The 15,844-nt window shown below is 40.7% G+C and overlaps 1 protein-coding gene across 1 annotated transcript in view; it reads left to right on the forward strand.

Annotated features, from left to right (window-relative positions):
* Positions 1–10,316: 10,316 nt before the first annotated feature.
* The window catches only part of UBL3 (ubiquitin like 3), a 66,070-nt gene continuing 60,542 nt past the window's right edge, over positions 10,317–15,844 (forward strand). The window contains exon 1 of the mRNA XM_090273744.1: positions 10,317–10,807. Within this exon, the coding sequence (XP_090129870.1) occupies positions 10,781–10,807 (27 nt within the window). The 5' untranslated portion in view covers positions 10,317–10,780. The remainder of the gene's footprint in view (positions 10,808–15,844) is intronic.

Raw genomic sequence — 15,844 nt, forward strand, 5'->3', positions numbered from 1 at the left:
CACTAGCCAGGTGATGACTCCGGCAAAACATATACCAGGTGGAAGGAAGAGCTCATGCAAAAGCACAGATATCAGAAAGAACTCACTAAATTCTCAGATTTGCAAGTTTTTTGCTGTAACTGAAGCAGGTGCTAAGGGTAAAAACAGGTAAAAAAGAAAATAAGTGAGAGAAGGTACAGGTCAAATACTGAGGGAGGCAAACTAAAATATTTGGAATGTAACTCAGAGATTTTTAAGCAAGGAGACAAAAAAATACACTGGTGAAGGCCAATCAATGGTTTCTGAGAGAGTGAAACCCAGGCCCAAGTCCCTGTTCCACAATTTAAAAGCTATGTGCCCTGCTGCTTATGCTGCTTATGCCATCTCTAAAACAGAAGTAATAATAAAACCCATCTCACACATTTGTTGTTATGAAAGTTATTGTGCCTTCTGCTAGATACATGAAAGTATGCAATGCCTTTTAACTTTGATGATATCAGAGATAATGTGATTGATTTACACATTTTAGAAAGAGCCTTCTAGAATCAGTGCAAAACAGATGGGCTGAACTTTCAGATTTTGTGACCTGAAAAACATTTTAAATTTTTTATGGAAGTATTATTGATTCTTAATAAACTGTACATTTTAAAGTATACAGTAAGATTTTTTAAAAAAAACATTTTTTAAGAATATTTGGAAACCAACATAGAATGTTAATTTGAAAAAAAAAATGATGATGATGACCTACTATCAACCATTTCAAAAGCAATCATTTTAACACCATAAAATTAGGAAGAACATTCTCTCCAAACAAGGATGACATTTAAATTGGGGAAAAAATTACTTTATGAAAAACTCAACACATTATTTAAAACATTTTTTCACAGATCTTTGAGAGTTCCATCATGCACTGGTTGTGTTGGAACAACTGATATTCAGATTTTATTAGGGGGTATGACCCCGGATGTGGGGAGGCCATCTGGGTGGCAGTTGGTTCCCAGAAGAACTTGTGAAGAGATGAGCTAAGGTCGTGGGAATGGGGACAGAAATGTGGGTGTTGATTTAAGAAATACTAAGAGGTTAGGACTTCCAGCCAAGATGGAGGCCTAGTCTGACATGCTCCATCTCCCTCCACAACTAAGAAGGAATACAACTACTGCAAAACCAGAAAAAAACCGAATTTCCAGAAAATAAAGCTACATGGAAGTCCAACATATGAAGTTATAAAGAAGTGGTGCTCATCTGGATGGGTAGGGTGTGTGAAGCCAGGGTGGAGAGGCCAAGCTGTACTGGCAGCGGCAGCAGCAGCGATGGCAGCAGTACAACGGTAAGCACAGACACCTGTATTTAAGGGCAGGCAAGAAGCACCTGGGGAGCACCCCTGGCCGCAGACCAAACCTGTCAGTTCACGATTCCAATGCTGGGGAAGGCAGACCCCCATTGCCTTGGACTGTGAGGGCCGGTGAGGGTGGGGATGGAGGAGGAGGCTCCCAGTCTCTCAGCGGAGAGTGAATGGCAGGAATCAATCTTGGATCCCTGCCCTCACACAAAACACCATAGTGTGGTGAAAAGGGTTGCCCAGTTGTGACAAGTTCACGGGGCTCTGCCCCCTATAGTGGAGGACCTGTGACAGCCCCGCACAGGAAGCAAAGGTACTGTAAACACAAAACTGTCAGGATGGCACAGATCATGATAGAGATCCCAGTGACACAGCTGACCAGACAGCAAATATCTAATCTAATGGCTCAGTAGATAGGAAATCTTTCTGAGGCACAATTCAGAGCTTTGTTTATATGAATGCTTACAGACATAACAGCAGATCTTAAACAAGATGGGGAAGGAATGAAGGCTAGTCCTGCTGAAATGAACAAAAACACATACTAAACTAGTGGTGACGGAAAGAAAACCAGCGATCAAATCAACAAATCGGAACATAGGGAAGGAACAAACAGTCAACCAGTGCAGAAAGAGGAAACAAAAAGTGAGGAAAATGAGGAGAAACTCAGAAACCTATGGGACAGCTATAAGCGGGCCAACATCTGAATCATAGGGTTGCCAGAATGTGAAGAAGAACTAGAAATTGAAAAATTATGTGAAAAAATAATGAAGCAGAACTTCCCTAACTTGGGGAAGGAAATAGACTTACAGGTCCAGGAAGCACAGAGAGCTCCAAAAAAACTGGACCCAGGGAGAACCACACCAAGACACATTATAAGCAAAATGTCAAAAATTAAGGATAAAGAGAGAATTTTTATTTTTATTTTTTTATTTTTACAATTTATTTATTTGTTTTTTTTTGTTTGTTTGTTTATTTATTTATTTTTAGAGAGAAGGGAAAGGAGAATGAGAGAGAGAGAAACATCACTGTGTGGTTGCCTCTCACTCGCATCCCCAACTGGTGACCTGACGTGCAACCTAGTCATGTGCCCTGACTGGGAATCGAATGAAGAGAGAATCTTAAAAGCAGCAAGAGAGAAGAAGAGAATTACATACAAAGGGGTCCCAACAAGACGATCAGCTGATTTCTCAAAAGAAACTCTACAGGCAAGAAGGGACTGGCAAGAAATATTCAAAGTAAAGAAAAGCAAAAACCTACAACCAAAATTACTTTATCCAGTGAAGCTGTCATTCACAATAGAAGAGCAGAGAAAGTGCTTCCAGGACAAAGTAAAACTGAAGTTCATCAGATCCAAACCACTGTTATATGAAATATAAAAGGGACTTGTTTAGGAGAAAGAGGATCAAAACTATGAATATTAAAATGAAATCTGTATCACAACTACCAACAACAGAAGCTAGAGAATTGAAACAAAGGCAAACTAAGTAGGCAACGAGAGTGGGAAAAGAATTATAGGTATGGGGAACATTTGGGGGGGAGGTCCGCGGGGGGGGGGACAGGGGAATGGGAGGGAGATGGTACAGAAATTAAGAAGCATAGTAGGAGGGAGTAGAGTAGACAGAAAGATCTTGAGAAGAACTATATGCACAACCAATTGTCATGGACTAAGCGGGGGGGACAACTGGAGGGAGAGGGGTCACTGGGTGGAGGGGAGCAGAGGGAAAAGAAATTGGGACAACTGTAACAGCATAATCAATAAGGCATATTTAAAAAAGAAAGAAAAAAGAAATAATAAGAGGTTCGAACCAGTAGAAGTTGGGAATTGGGAGTGAGATACAGGAAAAAACCAAGGATAGATCATAGGAAGGAGGAGGCACAATAGAGCAGGGAGAGGGGCTTTGGTGGAGGAGCAGGTGATGCTTTAGTTTGTAATGTGCTAACTTTGGAGTTGCTGTAGGACATCCCAGTAGAGAAGTGTAATGGGACAGTTGGGGTAGATGGATCTGGAACTCAGGGAAGTAGTCTGTACTTGAGATACAAAATTGGACATTATCAGTTCAGTAGGGAATTTGAAGCCATTGGAGTAGAAGATGTGCAGAGTGGAGAGAAGAGGGGAGGGGAGGGGAAAGGAGGGGAGAGAAAAGGAAGAAGAGTTTTGGTATTTTTTACCTCCTCCCCACCCCAGGGAATTTTAATGAGCAGTCAGGGCAGAAAAGTACTGTTGGAGGGAGCTATAGGTAGGAACACCTTACGTTTGTAGAGGAATTGAGAGTTTACAAAGTTCTTTTGCATATAATTTTTCTATTGAATATTTGTAATCATTTCCTGAGGTAAGACGTATACCCAGTTAAGGAAATGGGCTAAAATCAACAATTAAGAATAAGATGTAGTAGAGAAATTAGTGAAAAAGATGGAAAGGGAGCAAAGAGGTAGCTGGAAAACCTGGAAAAGATGATATTGTAGAAACCATATCATTTATTTAAAGAGTATGATAGTGAGTGTTTCTAGAGAGACAAATCTATTAGGCATTATGCTAGGTGTTTTACAACTATTTCATTGGGTCCTAACAACTCTTTGAAGAAGTTACTATTATTAATCACATTTTATAGATAAGATGCTCCCAATTTACAGATTAAGTCAATTTGCTCGTAGTTCTATGAGTGGTAGAGTTGGAACCCAATCCCATGGGGTCTGGCTCCAGACCCAACCAAAAACAAGAGAGTGGCCAGTAGCACCAAGGACTCAGAAAATTGGTCAAAGATGACCAGGTCTAAAACGTGTCCATGGCATTTGACAGTTAAAAATCTTAGCTTGAGAGTCTGAGTGAAGTGTAAGAGAAAGGGTGGGTAAGGCTTCCTTATCCCTCTATTCATGTGTGGTCTGGATAATTATGCATCACACAACACCAGAAGGCACCATTTGCCTCCATGATGACAGGAGTCACTTCGTCTGGAGTTGTGAAGTGTACAACCAGCATAGCCCTATGTGGTTAAATGGCATCTATGGGACATGCTCCCATGTACTTTAAAGAAGCTGATATTAAGGGAGGAACAAAACTGGGTAGGAGTTGGAGAAGAGCACTGAGAAATGGGACAGCCTGTCTTTTTGTCTGTTTATTTGTTTGTTCTGTAATATAGGAACAATTTGAGCATATTTCCATGTTAAGGAGAAGTTTGCCTGGGGTAATCCCAGCTTCCCTGAAGAATTATTTATAGTGCTTCTTTTTCTTTGATTTTTCCTGGCTGAATCAACATATTATACAGTCAACCTAAGGAAAAGAACTTTGGGATAGGGAGAGACAGAAGATGTAAGAAAGAGAAGGGTTGTTCGTTGGGACACAGTTCGGGAGACAGAATGAGTGGTTTGGGGGCAGGTAAAGAGTAGTCTTGGAAGCAGAGGTGTAGGGCTTCCCCTGAAACAGGAGGACAATGAAAATCAACAATACTGATTGTATTTTAGGAGATCAGTTTGATAATACATTTTATATTTATTTAGGATATTTGTCATTTCTTAAGACAAAATTATGTAATGATTCAACAATTACATAAAGCCACCAGGAGCCATTCCTTTTGTTTCTTGGAACACCTTAGAAGAAATGCATTCTTATGTACATTTGAAAATTACACAGAGAATGTGGCTGTTTCTCAAGAAGTTTCTATTTCCTCATTTGTTCAAAAAGATGGCGATGATGTCATGTGTAAAAATTCTTCCAGCTTGAACACTGGTTGACTCAACAGCGTGGGGAAAAAGTGGGGTCAGGTCACAAAGGAAGGTATTGTGGGATGTCAACAAGAGACAAAAACACAAGTATTACTTTCACGGTGGCCTATGAATTTAGATTGCACAACATCTATGGTTGAATAGTTGCAAAAAATTGCTTAAAACTTGTTACCATGAAAAAGATAGCTCTTGTATTTTCAAAAGTGAACGCCAGCATTCACACAAAAACTCTCTTCCTTCCTTTTGGCATATTCTTAGTCAACAACTGAGCTAAGCCTTGAATATCATTCCTGTTCATGAGACACACCTCTAGGGCTGAACATAGTATCAAAGGGTAATCCCTTGACTTTACAGAATCACAGAACTGGGGAAAAAAATTTTAAGGCTTTGATGCCTTTGTTGACAAGGTTTCCTGTGTGTTATTGATTCACTATGCTAAGCTCTGGGGATACAAAGATTCTTACAACTCCAGGGTCAGGACAGTGAATCTAGACCCTGAGAACAAGCTCCAAAATAAGTGACCTTCCGAGGGAACCAGCAGGAGAATGAGGAAGGCCTGCTGCTGTCCTTGCCACCAGAATCTCAGGCCCATGACCAGCAGGAGCCAGGATGTACCCACCCCAGGTTGGGGGCACCCCAGCTGCAAGCCAGGCAGGCCCCCTGGGTTTAGTCCTACACTGGCCTGGACCTTACTATGCTGAGTGACCTGTTCTACTTGCTCAGGGTCAACTGTTCAAAAATGTTTATTTCTTATGCACAGAAAAAGGCTCAATCCTATAAAATTTCTCAAAATCCAAAGTAAAGAACTACAAAGTACAGGTTCAAAAAAAAACAACTAACAAATGAGTATACACAGGCAGGGGCAGCTCCAACATTTCTGAACATAAGGGGTTTCCAATCTAGTTGAAGTGTGTGTGTGAGGGGGGCGGTGGTGTGTGCACATGCCTGTGGGTTTTTGGATGTGGGTGTGTTGCTGAAGCTGTGCTTGCATAGCAAACACTGTTTTTACTTGGATTGTATCTTTACTTGGAGGAGTGTTGGTGAGATTATCAGGGAGGGGCTCAGACCTTCCCCAGTCATTACTGTACACCACTACTGTATCAAGGGTGCTTGTACATAATATAAACATGTAGCCAGAGCTATAAATACATGGAAGGGCTGGGGTGGGGGTGGGGATGGTAAATTGGTATTTTCACTTGTAGGTACCATTCTAAGCAGGGAAACCGTTTTTAGAAAATAACTTGGCTGTGCCATTCAAGAGCCACAGAAATGCTTTGACTCAGTGACAACAGTTTCTGGACTCTGGCCTAAACAAGTAATTCAAAGTGCAGAAAAATTTATATGCACAAAGAGTGTTCCATTGCAAATGATCTTCATGGCCTCCAAATGGAAAATAATTGCATGAATTGTAGGACATTGATGCAGTGGGATGGTATGCAGCCTTTAAAAAGGAAGAGTAGAAGATTAGGTAGCCATTTTAAACATGCACATTTTTTAATGTTTATAAAATGAATTTTGATTTAGTATTCCAAAGAACAACTCAATATACCATAAATATGTTATCTCATGTACACCAAAAATCTGGAAGAAAATATACAAAAAGTCAAAATAGTTTTTCTAGTTTCCAGAATTTCTATACTATCAATATTATGTTTTACTTTAAAAACAGAAGAGAAAATACATACCGGGTTGAATATATTATGCAGCAGAGTAACTAAATGTCCTCCTTGTTTTTGTAGAAGTTTGTTGGCAGGAGAGGAGATAGTGGAACAAGGTCTGTATTAAGAGTCAGCCTGGTCTCCCATTAAACTGGTGGCTTCCTGATCTGTAAAATGTAGAGTTGAGGTTTGATCGTCTCCAAGACCCCTTAAAATTTTTCAAGTTATGTGAGTCCAAGAGGTTGTACGTATGACAACTAACCTCCAAAATACAGACAAAAGATACTACGGGAGTGCAGAGACCTTTTTCCATCCTTCTATAAAAACAAATTTTATCATGACACTCCCCAGTTTAAAACCTTTTAGTGGCTCCCATTTGCTGTCAGAGGAAATCCAAACTAATTTGCAAAATGAAAATTGCAAATCCCTTGGTGACTGGCCTCCAGCTTCTTTCTTCTGTCCTTTTCTTACCCTACTGGATCCACTCCCAGGCAGTACTCTGAGCTTCAGCCACTTTCCCTGCCTGTACCCTTTTCCTTAGCCTCTAGTTTAAGTCTTGGCCCATGTGTTTTCTCTTTCTGACCATGCCATTGAATTGTGCACCCAAGAGCATACTAAATTTTGTATTATGTGTATTTTACCAAATTTTCAAAAAAAAAAAAAATCACCTATTTAAGTGTTTGATTCAATGGCTTTTAGTATATTTATAGAGTTGTGCAACCATCATCATAATCTAATTTTAGAATGTGTTCATCACATCCCCTTGCCCCGGAAAAAATCCCTCATACTCATGAGCAGTCACTTGGTTGGGGTGGGGGGGGAGATATTTTTAACAGATCATGGGTGTCATGTACTCGTCTTCTGGGACCTGACACTCAGAGACTCTTAGAAGTGACCTTAGAGATTAGGTCAACCCACTCAGATAAAGGAATGGAGGTTCAGGGAAGCAGTCTTGGCAAAGGTCACATAGCTGATTTGTAACAGAGCCAGGTCTTTTGATTTTTCATGAAGTTACTTTTTCTAATTAAAAAAACGACATGTCACTCACTTCCTTCAGATTGATACTGACAATAGATTAATAGGATCCAAAAAATGCTACCCTTCCTTCCCTGCTGTGGACAGTTGGGCTCTCTCTGTAGCCTCCTGTCTTACCTGTCTGAGTCTGGAAGCAGAGAGTAAGGATAAGAGAATCTACATGGTGTTCGGTAATGCTCTCAAGTCTTCTCTCAGTGAGGGAACAGTTACAATGAGTTTTATTGAGAATGTCTCAGCCTCTTACAAGAGTGATTAGAAATACAGCTAGGCGCAGTGACTTTACTTGAAGTATGTGGTCATTTGCAGTGGTGCAGGGGTAACTGGTAGCAAAGAGCAACATGGTGTTGGAAATGCCAAGGTCGTGGGCTGGCTATGCTGATTGTTACAAACTTGCCATATGGCCCTTAGAAAGCAGCAGAAGAGGTGTTGAGTTGATGCTTGAGTGAGTCTTGCCATCTTATGCTTCTTGCCTTCCTACTTACAGGAGCTTGGAGGCCCAGCAGAACATTGGCGAGGAAAGTTGTTGGATAAAAGTTGGTGTGAGGGTAGGTTGGGGGACTAACTTTGTGAGCAAGAGCCTTCAAAATGTGTTCCAATATTCCTCCTGAACTCATTGGTCAACTGAAGCCCTTTTAACTGCCCTTATTTCTGGGGGACTGAGAACGTCTCCGGTTTCTAAACATGGAAAACGAGTAATCAAGTAGCAAGTCTGTGGAAAATCATGGAGCTATAAACTCAGAGTGTTTAGACGAAGTCCTGAGGCTGAATTGTGGTGTGACTTGGGCCTTTATTTCCTCTGTTCTTTATTTTCTCTGGGTATTTGCTCTATTGTCTCCAGTTGCCAATCTAACTCACCACAGGATGGGGTAGCCCTGAGCCATGCTGGGAATTTGCCAGGCTGCTCAAGAGGCATGCACTCTACGTGTCCGGTGAGTTTCCATCCTGATGAGACAAACCTGACTGGCGAGATCGCTGTAGGGAATGACAAGCTGCCAGACAGAGAGTTCCCTGTGGACAGTGCCCAGATTACCCATTTTTAAACTTCTGATGCCTAGCAGTGCCTGGCACAGTTGCTGAATGAACAAGTAGTAACATTTCACACCAAATGATGCATTATTACTTCAAAGTGATCAATTTTCCCTTCATGAACTCATTCTACTTTAATGGTGGAAGGTAGACAAATCAAGACTGTCTTACAGATGAGATCTGGCTTTCAGACTCTAAGACTGTAGGCATTTTTACACAGCTGTCTTATTGAGACTGACCTTCCTAAAATACTCTGCCAAAGCATGGAAAGGGACATGAATATGGACTCAGATAGACATTGTTGGTTTCTGCATTTTGTTCCTAAATCTGGGATAGACATATTCTTCATGTTTCTAATGATATTATTTTGTGTTATTTGCTAATCACAGCAGGTTTACAGGTTTTCAATTACATTTTAACTTAATTAGAATTTAGGGGCTAGCCTGGTAAACTAGTGAATTCCCATGTAGTTCGTAGTAGCTATTTCCTGATGTAGATTTAGCACTATTCACTATTGATCTAATACAGTTTTTGGTAATTTCAATGAACTCTATTAATAGCTTTATGGCCCTAGGTCTTCAGGAAACACATGTTCAAACATTTTCCCTGCTTAATAAGATCCGTGTTCCTGTTGTACTTGTATGACTTCATTGGAAATCAATGATAGCTTCTGATCTTCCAACTGTAATGTTGAGGAGACTTAGAGGAAATCACTACATATGCTTTCAGATTGCAGGATGTGGAGAGCGCGCTGTCATTAAAACGATGATTCTCCTTATAAGTAAATCATATTCTAAATTTGTGTGTATACTGTACTTGAGGGAATTTCTCTGTGCAGAATTATTTCCCCCAAAATAATATGCCGGATCACAGTTAACTCCTGGGCCGCCCCTTGGCAAAAGCGAGCTTTCCTTTCCTAGCAACTGTTACTAGGAGGGGCGTGGCTTCGAAATCGGGCAAGGAAGCGCGGACTACACTTCCCGTGATGCTCCAGGGTGGTCTTCATAGTGACGCACTTAATGTCCGCAAGGGGGAGCGCGGGGGTGGCTGCTACCAGTGAGTGGGGGCGAGCTCCCGGTGTTTCCGACTCACGTTCCGGCAGCTGCCGCCGTCGCCGCCGTCGCCGCCGCCGCAGCCACCGCCATGTTGGCTTGAGGGACGATGACAGGAGGCGGTTGCGGCGTTTGGGACTGAGACGTGAAGGAGGAGAGACAAAGCTCTGAGAGGAAGCTGATCCCAAGCTGAGAAGGAAGACCGGCCTCTTCCGGGGACCGGCCGGAGTCGGCGTCGCGGGAGCTCGCGAGGCTGGGAAGGGGAGGGAAAGGCCGGAGTGGAGCGCGGAGGAGCGGAGGCGATGCGCCCCGAGAGTCGGTGCGGCCCGGAGGCGCCCGTGGCCTGAGCCCCGAGGGGCTGTGGGTCTCTCCTTGGCCCGGGCTCTGCGTCCCCAGCGCGCCGCCCCGGGCTTCGGCCTTGACTACCAACGAGTTAAATGCCCTTTAAAGCGGCTTCGGGCGGCCCGGCGCCCGGCCCAGGCGGCGCGAGGTGAGCAGTTTCTCCCCGCTGGCCACTCAGCTCACGCGTCCATGTGTAGCCGCATAGTTATCTGTGTACCTCCAGTCGTGGCATTCTGCTTGATGAGGACTTGACTCCGGCGCGAGTGTGAATCACTGCCGGCCCGCATTTAACCCCCTCCCACCGCTCCATGCCCGTGTGTCACTCGGCTCGGTTCACCTGGCGCGGCCGGTCCTGGGGCTGCTGCTGCTGACGACGACGACGACGACTACAGGCTGCTCCGCTCCCGGAGTGCCTTCCGCCCCGGCCTCACGGCTCCTGGAGATCGATCCTCTCCGCGCAGAACCTTGGCCAGGTCGCCACTTGGGCTCCCAAATCACTTAGTTTTTGGAAAGCACATCGCAAGCTAATCGAGATCGTTGACGTTGATTTCTGTGGCGTGAAGACTTCTGCCCCTTTTAGTTGTGCCCCCCTCCCCGTGAACATCTGGGTGTATATATCAAGCGGCAAGATGTCCAGCAATGTCCCGGCGGATATGGTGAGTGAAGACTGTTACTACACCCTTTGATTTAATTGTGGTTTCCAGTCTTATTTAATCAGAAAGAATGCAGGCGTGGAGCGAGGGTTTGCAGGAGACTGTTGAAAAGCAACCGCGCTGGGAGATTTGGAGAAGTTGGACGTTCTTTTTGTTTGTTTGTTTGTTTTTTAATCATTAAAGGCAATGGAGAAGTCGGGAAAGTGTAGCGATGTATCTTGAAGTGGAGATCTCTCTGCCTGAAGCCTCTGAACACTTGTAATTTGTATCTTAAAAGCTTCGGAAAATGTCAGTTGACGGTGGGCAGAGCCGAGGACGGTGTCCCTACTAGATGCAGAGGGAGACAGGAAAACGGGAATCTTGCCCTCTGACACTGAGGAGCTCATTAAATGCAGTAGGTGCAAACTTGGGTCTTTGCAAGAACAGGGCCGTGTATCTTATCTATTCAAGAAAAAGTCCACAGGAATTTGCGGTGAGCTTTTTGAAATGTCTAGGTGAACAAGTATGGCAACAGAAATATTAAGATGTTTGTGAATTTTCACATATCTAGACTGATCATATACTGGGATTTCTAATGACTATTCCAAGACTTCTAGTACCAAGTATTTGTTAGTACATATTGCATCATCGGACTTTTAAAAGCTAATAAAACACATTATTGAGCCTTGATCTTTGAATGTTGAAAATGCGAAACAAAAAGTATTCTTGTTTAGTGGTGGTTTTGTTTTTGTCTGTGCATGTTAAGGCTGTGAATTTGTTGAGTAACAGTAGTAACAGTGTAGTCTTACAGGGTGCTGGAAGTAGGTTTGTTTGAGTGTGAAATTACACTTTGCTGTCCTGGGGACAAACATAATGCAATTAAGAAGATGAATAATCTTGTTTATGGAAGAATTGATGTTAACATAGTTACATTTAGTTAACATTTGAGTGTTAATGTATTCCAGCAAAAAACAAAATTGAATTTTGCTGATTACATTTAAAAATGTCAGATGTTTCTATAGGAGCAACATTTACAGACTTTAAAATAATTTAAAAAATTAAATGACTTTAAATGGCGTACTTTGACCTTGGTTTAAAGACACTTTGCTTATGTTGGAGTTCCCATTTAATGTGCTGTTTTAACGCAAAGGAACCACAGCGTTCAATCTCTTGGGTTGCCACGCAGCAACTTCCTGAGTTTTAGAGCTCACGCGTTGTCCTTTTATTTATTTATTTATTTTTTTCCTTGCCCTCCTGCCTGCTTTGGGAGATAGCTGGACAGGGTTTTCTCTACCTCTCTGTGGAAGTTGCCTGGAGAGGTCTCTGGATTGAGCTGGAAAATGCTATTTCCCGTTTGGCAAGTGCTTGGGCTTATCACCTCCAGCAAAAATGTATTCTCTATAAAGCCACCATTTTATATCATCCTGCACACTGCAAGAGATGTGCACTATTCTTTCACAGCATTAGAATGTAATAGATTTGTGTCATTAAAATAGTGCCACTGCTTTCTTTAGGCCCAGTGGTGAAGAAAAGCTGGAATGTGCATAGCATCAGTCACAAATTGAAATGATTTGGGGAGTACTGCTTCCAAGTAAGAGAGGTTTGGAAGCTAATGTTTGGGTCACGGGATTGGGAAGTAGTGGCAAGGTTTTATTAATAGTTGCAATTATAAAGTAGAACTATTCTGTTTTAAACCGTATTTTAAGGCCTTAATGATTGTGTGGTGCTTTGAGATCCCTTCATTAAAGGTGATATGCAAGGGCACGGCAGTATTATGTAATAAACATACCCTGATAATGCTGTTTCAGAGTGTGTCTAGGGTATAGCTCAGATGAGATTGTTCTGCTTATTTTTTGTTTTTTAGCTGTTCAACTTGAAGGTCTTGAGGGTTTGTTTTCCCCCTTCTGTTAAAGCTTATTAAACCTTTATTTGCTATTCATGTTTTTAAAACGTGCCTTCATTTGATATGCTCCTAGAATTCTCAACCTTTTGGAGTATAATATGGTAAATACTGGTTAAAAGTCCATCAAGTGCTTCATATTTTTAAACTCTTCATAGCAATAATGACAATTAAATTGAGTTTCTTAATTCATGACAAAGTGAGAACAATTTTACCACTCTACAAAGCCTCAGCCTTCCCACCCCCACCTCCTTCTACAATCTGACATTTCCCTTACAGTGTGACTTTAAATTGATCAGGGTATGTGCTTTTGAAAGTATGAATACATACACTTTTTGCTAGGTGCAGTAAAATTTTCAGCTTTCTAAGTGGTGACAGCTAGTATGTGCTATTTACAAACAAATGTGCTCTTTTCCATGTTAATGGTGTTTGTCAGTTGTATAGGAAAATCCTATTTGGCAGTGAGGTGGAACAATGAAGTTGCAACCCCTGTTTTGTTTTCATTAGAGATATTTATTCTTGAGCTACAGTAAATGGTAAATCAATTGATGTTTTTGGAAAGTCTTATGGCAGTGATTGTGACTCACTTTAAAATAGACTTTTTAGCATCTTTTTTGTTTTGTAACTATAACTCACATTGAAAACTTATTTTTAAACATTCAATACATGTTTGTGTTTACCATAAGGTGTCTTCTTTTTTTTTTAACCCAAATTTAGCAAGTTGATTTTTGGGAGGGGGAGTGCCACCCCTAGTGAATGAATTTGCAATACTCTTTAAAAAAATAATTTACAGTGGATACTTTTCCAATTAACAGTCTGTAAATATGTCCTATAAATAATATAAATGAAATTACATAAAATATTGATTGGCTTTTCTTTTACTAAGAGTGATTGAGTTTGAACTAAGAGATTTACTACCACTTCAGTGTAATAACTTACTTGTGAAAAAAATCTGAAAATAATCTGAACAAATATCATTATAATACATTGTATTTAAATGATTCACTTCCTTTAGTATTTTTTTTCCTGGGCCCAAATCATGGGTCATGATGGGGCAATATTCATTGTTTATAATTGTAGCATAAATTATGTTAATGAATGTAGATTTTCTGAAAGATCATGTTTATCTGTTAGTAATAAGCCTAAGGCTAGTTAGATAAGGTGGTGATTTCATTTTCTGCATTAGGAAAGCTATGAAGAAATAAATTATATTTATAAAAGTATTATATAAGACATTTGAGCTACTATTTAGACTTTTGGACTTAAAATTTTATTTGATGCTATCTATAAAATTGAAAACCCTACCTACAAGAGAAATTTACAATTAGTGTGAGAATAATGAATGGCAAAGCAGTTTTGATATTTGAAACATTTTAGATGATAAAAGTTAAAAGTCCTGTATCTTTTTGAACTATTAATGTAGAAATTGTAGCGGATTAAAATTTTTTAGTCTGGGGTTAAATGAGATAATGATAATTTGAATGTTTTCAGTACTTAATGAATATTTTTACTATAATGTTATATCTCTTCCATTTGTGGAAGAAATATTGGAGCCCTCTGGTGGACAGGAAATTACTAAAATGAGTTTCCTTTCAAAGTGAACTTTTACCACTTTTCCAAGTTAAAGTAAAATGACAGGTGTTGAGTGTACTAGGGGACAATGCTATGCTAGAAAAAGGTCCAGAGAATAGAAAATCTTTTAACTTTGACAAAAACGTTAAGATCTGGTGCCCCAAATTTTCTATTCCCTTACAGCTTTTTTTTTTTTTCTTTCTTTTGCTAGAGCTCTTATTTTAAGAGTAAGTTGGGAGGTTTTATGAATGAAGCTAAAGTGTACCAGTTCTATATACGAGTACGTATAAGTGTGTGCTTTGATGAACAGCTTAATATAAATAATGTATCTCTAATGGAAACTTTCTCTAACTTGTTTTACTTGACTATATCTTATTTTGGTGTTCTGAATTAGACGTTTTTATTAAAGCAAATAAATTATTTCCCTCAACTTTCTTTTTTAAAAAAATATGTTTTATTGATTATGCTGTTACAGTTGTCCCAATTTCTTTTCCCTCTGCTCCCCTCCACCCAGTGGCTCCCCTCCCTCCAGTTGTCTCCCCCTTTTAGTCCATGTCCATTGGTTGTGCATATAGTTCCTCTCAACATCTTCCTGTCTACTCCATTCCCTCCTACTGTGCTTCTTAATTCCCGTACCATCTCCTTCCCTTCCCCCCTTTTCCCTCCGTGCTGACCTCCCCCCAATATGTTCCCCATACCTATAATTCTTTTTCCACTCTCGTTGCCTACTTAGTTTGCCTTTGTTTCGAATCCCTAGCTTCTGTTGTTGGTTGTGATAGTTTTCATTTTAACGTTCATAGTTTTGATCCTCCTCCTTCTAAACCAGTCCCTTTAACATCTTGTATAACAGTGGTTTGGATCTGATAAACTCCTTCAGTTTTACTTTGTCCTGGAGGTACTTTCTCTGCCCTTCTATTCTGAATGACAGTTTCGCTGGATAGAGTATTCGTGGCTGTAGGTTTTTGATTTTCATTACTTTGAATATTTCTTGCCAGTCCCTTCTTGCCTGCAGGGTCTCCCTTGAGAAGTCAGCTGATAGTCTAATTGGAACCCCTTTGTACATGATTCTTTTCTTCTCTCTTGCTGCTTTTAAGATTCTCTCTTTACCTTTAATTTTTGACATTTTGATTATAATGTGTCTTGGAGTGTTTCTCCCTGGGTCCAGTTTTTCTGGAACTCTCTGTGCTTCCTGGACCTTAAGTCTGTTTCCTTCCCCTAGTTAGGGAAATTCTGGTTCATTATTTTTTCACAAAATTTTTCAATTTCTAGTTCTTCTTTGCCCTCTGGCAATCCTGTTATCCGAATGTTCGATCACTTATAAGCTGTCCCAGAGGTTTTTTATCTTCTCACTTTCCTCGCATTTTGTTTCCCCTTTCTGCACTGGTTGACTGTTTGTTCCTTCCCTATGTTCTGGTTTGTTGATTTGATCTTTGGGTTTTATTTCCTCACCACTTGTCTCGTATGTGTTTTCGTTCATTTCAGTATGGGTGGCTTTCTTTTCTTCCCTGTCTTGTTTCAAATCTTTTGTTAATTCTGTAAGCCACCTTATAACTATAGCTCTGAACTGAGCCTCCGAAAGGTATTTTATT

Source organism: Furipterus horrens, unplaced genomic scaffold (genome assembly GCF_987537825.1).
Source record: "Furipterus horrens unplaced genomic scaffold, mFurHor1.1.pri manual_scaffold_4, whole genome shotgun sequence".
NCBI lineage: Eukaryota > Metazoa > Chordata > Mammalia > Chiroptera > Furipteridae > Furipterus > Furipterus horrens.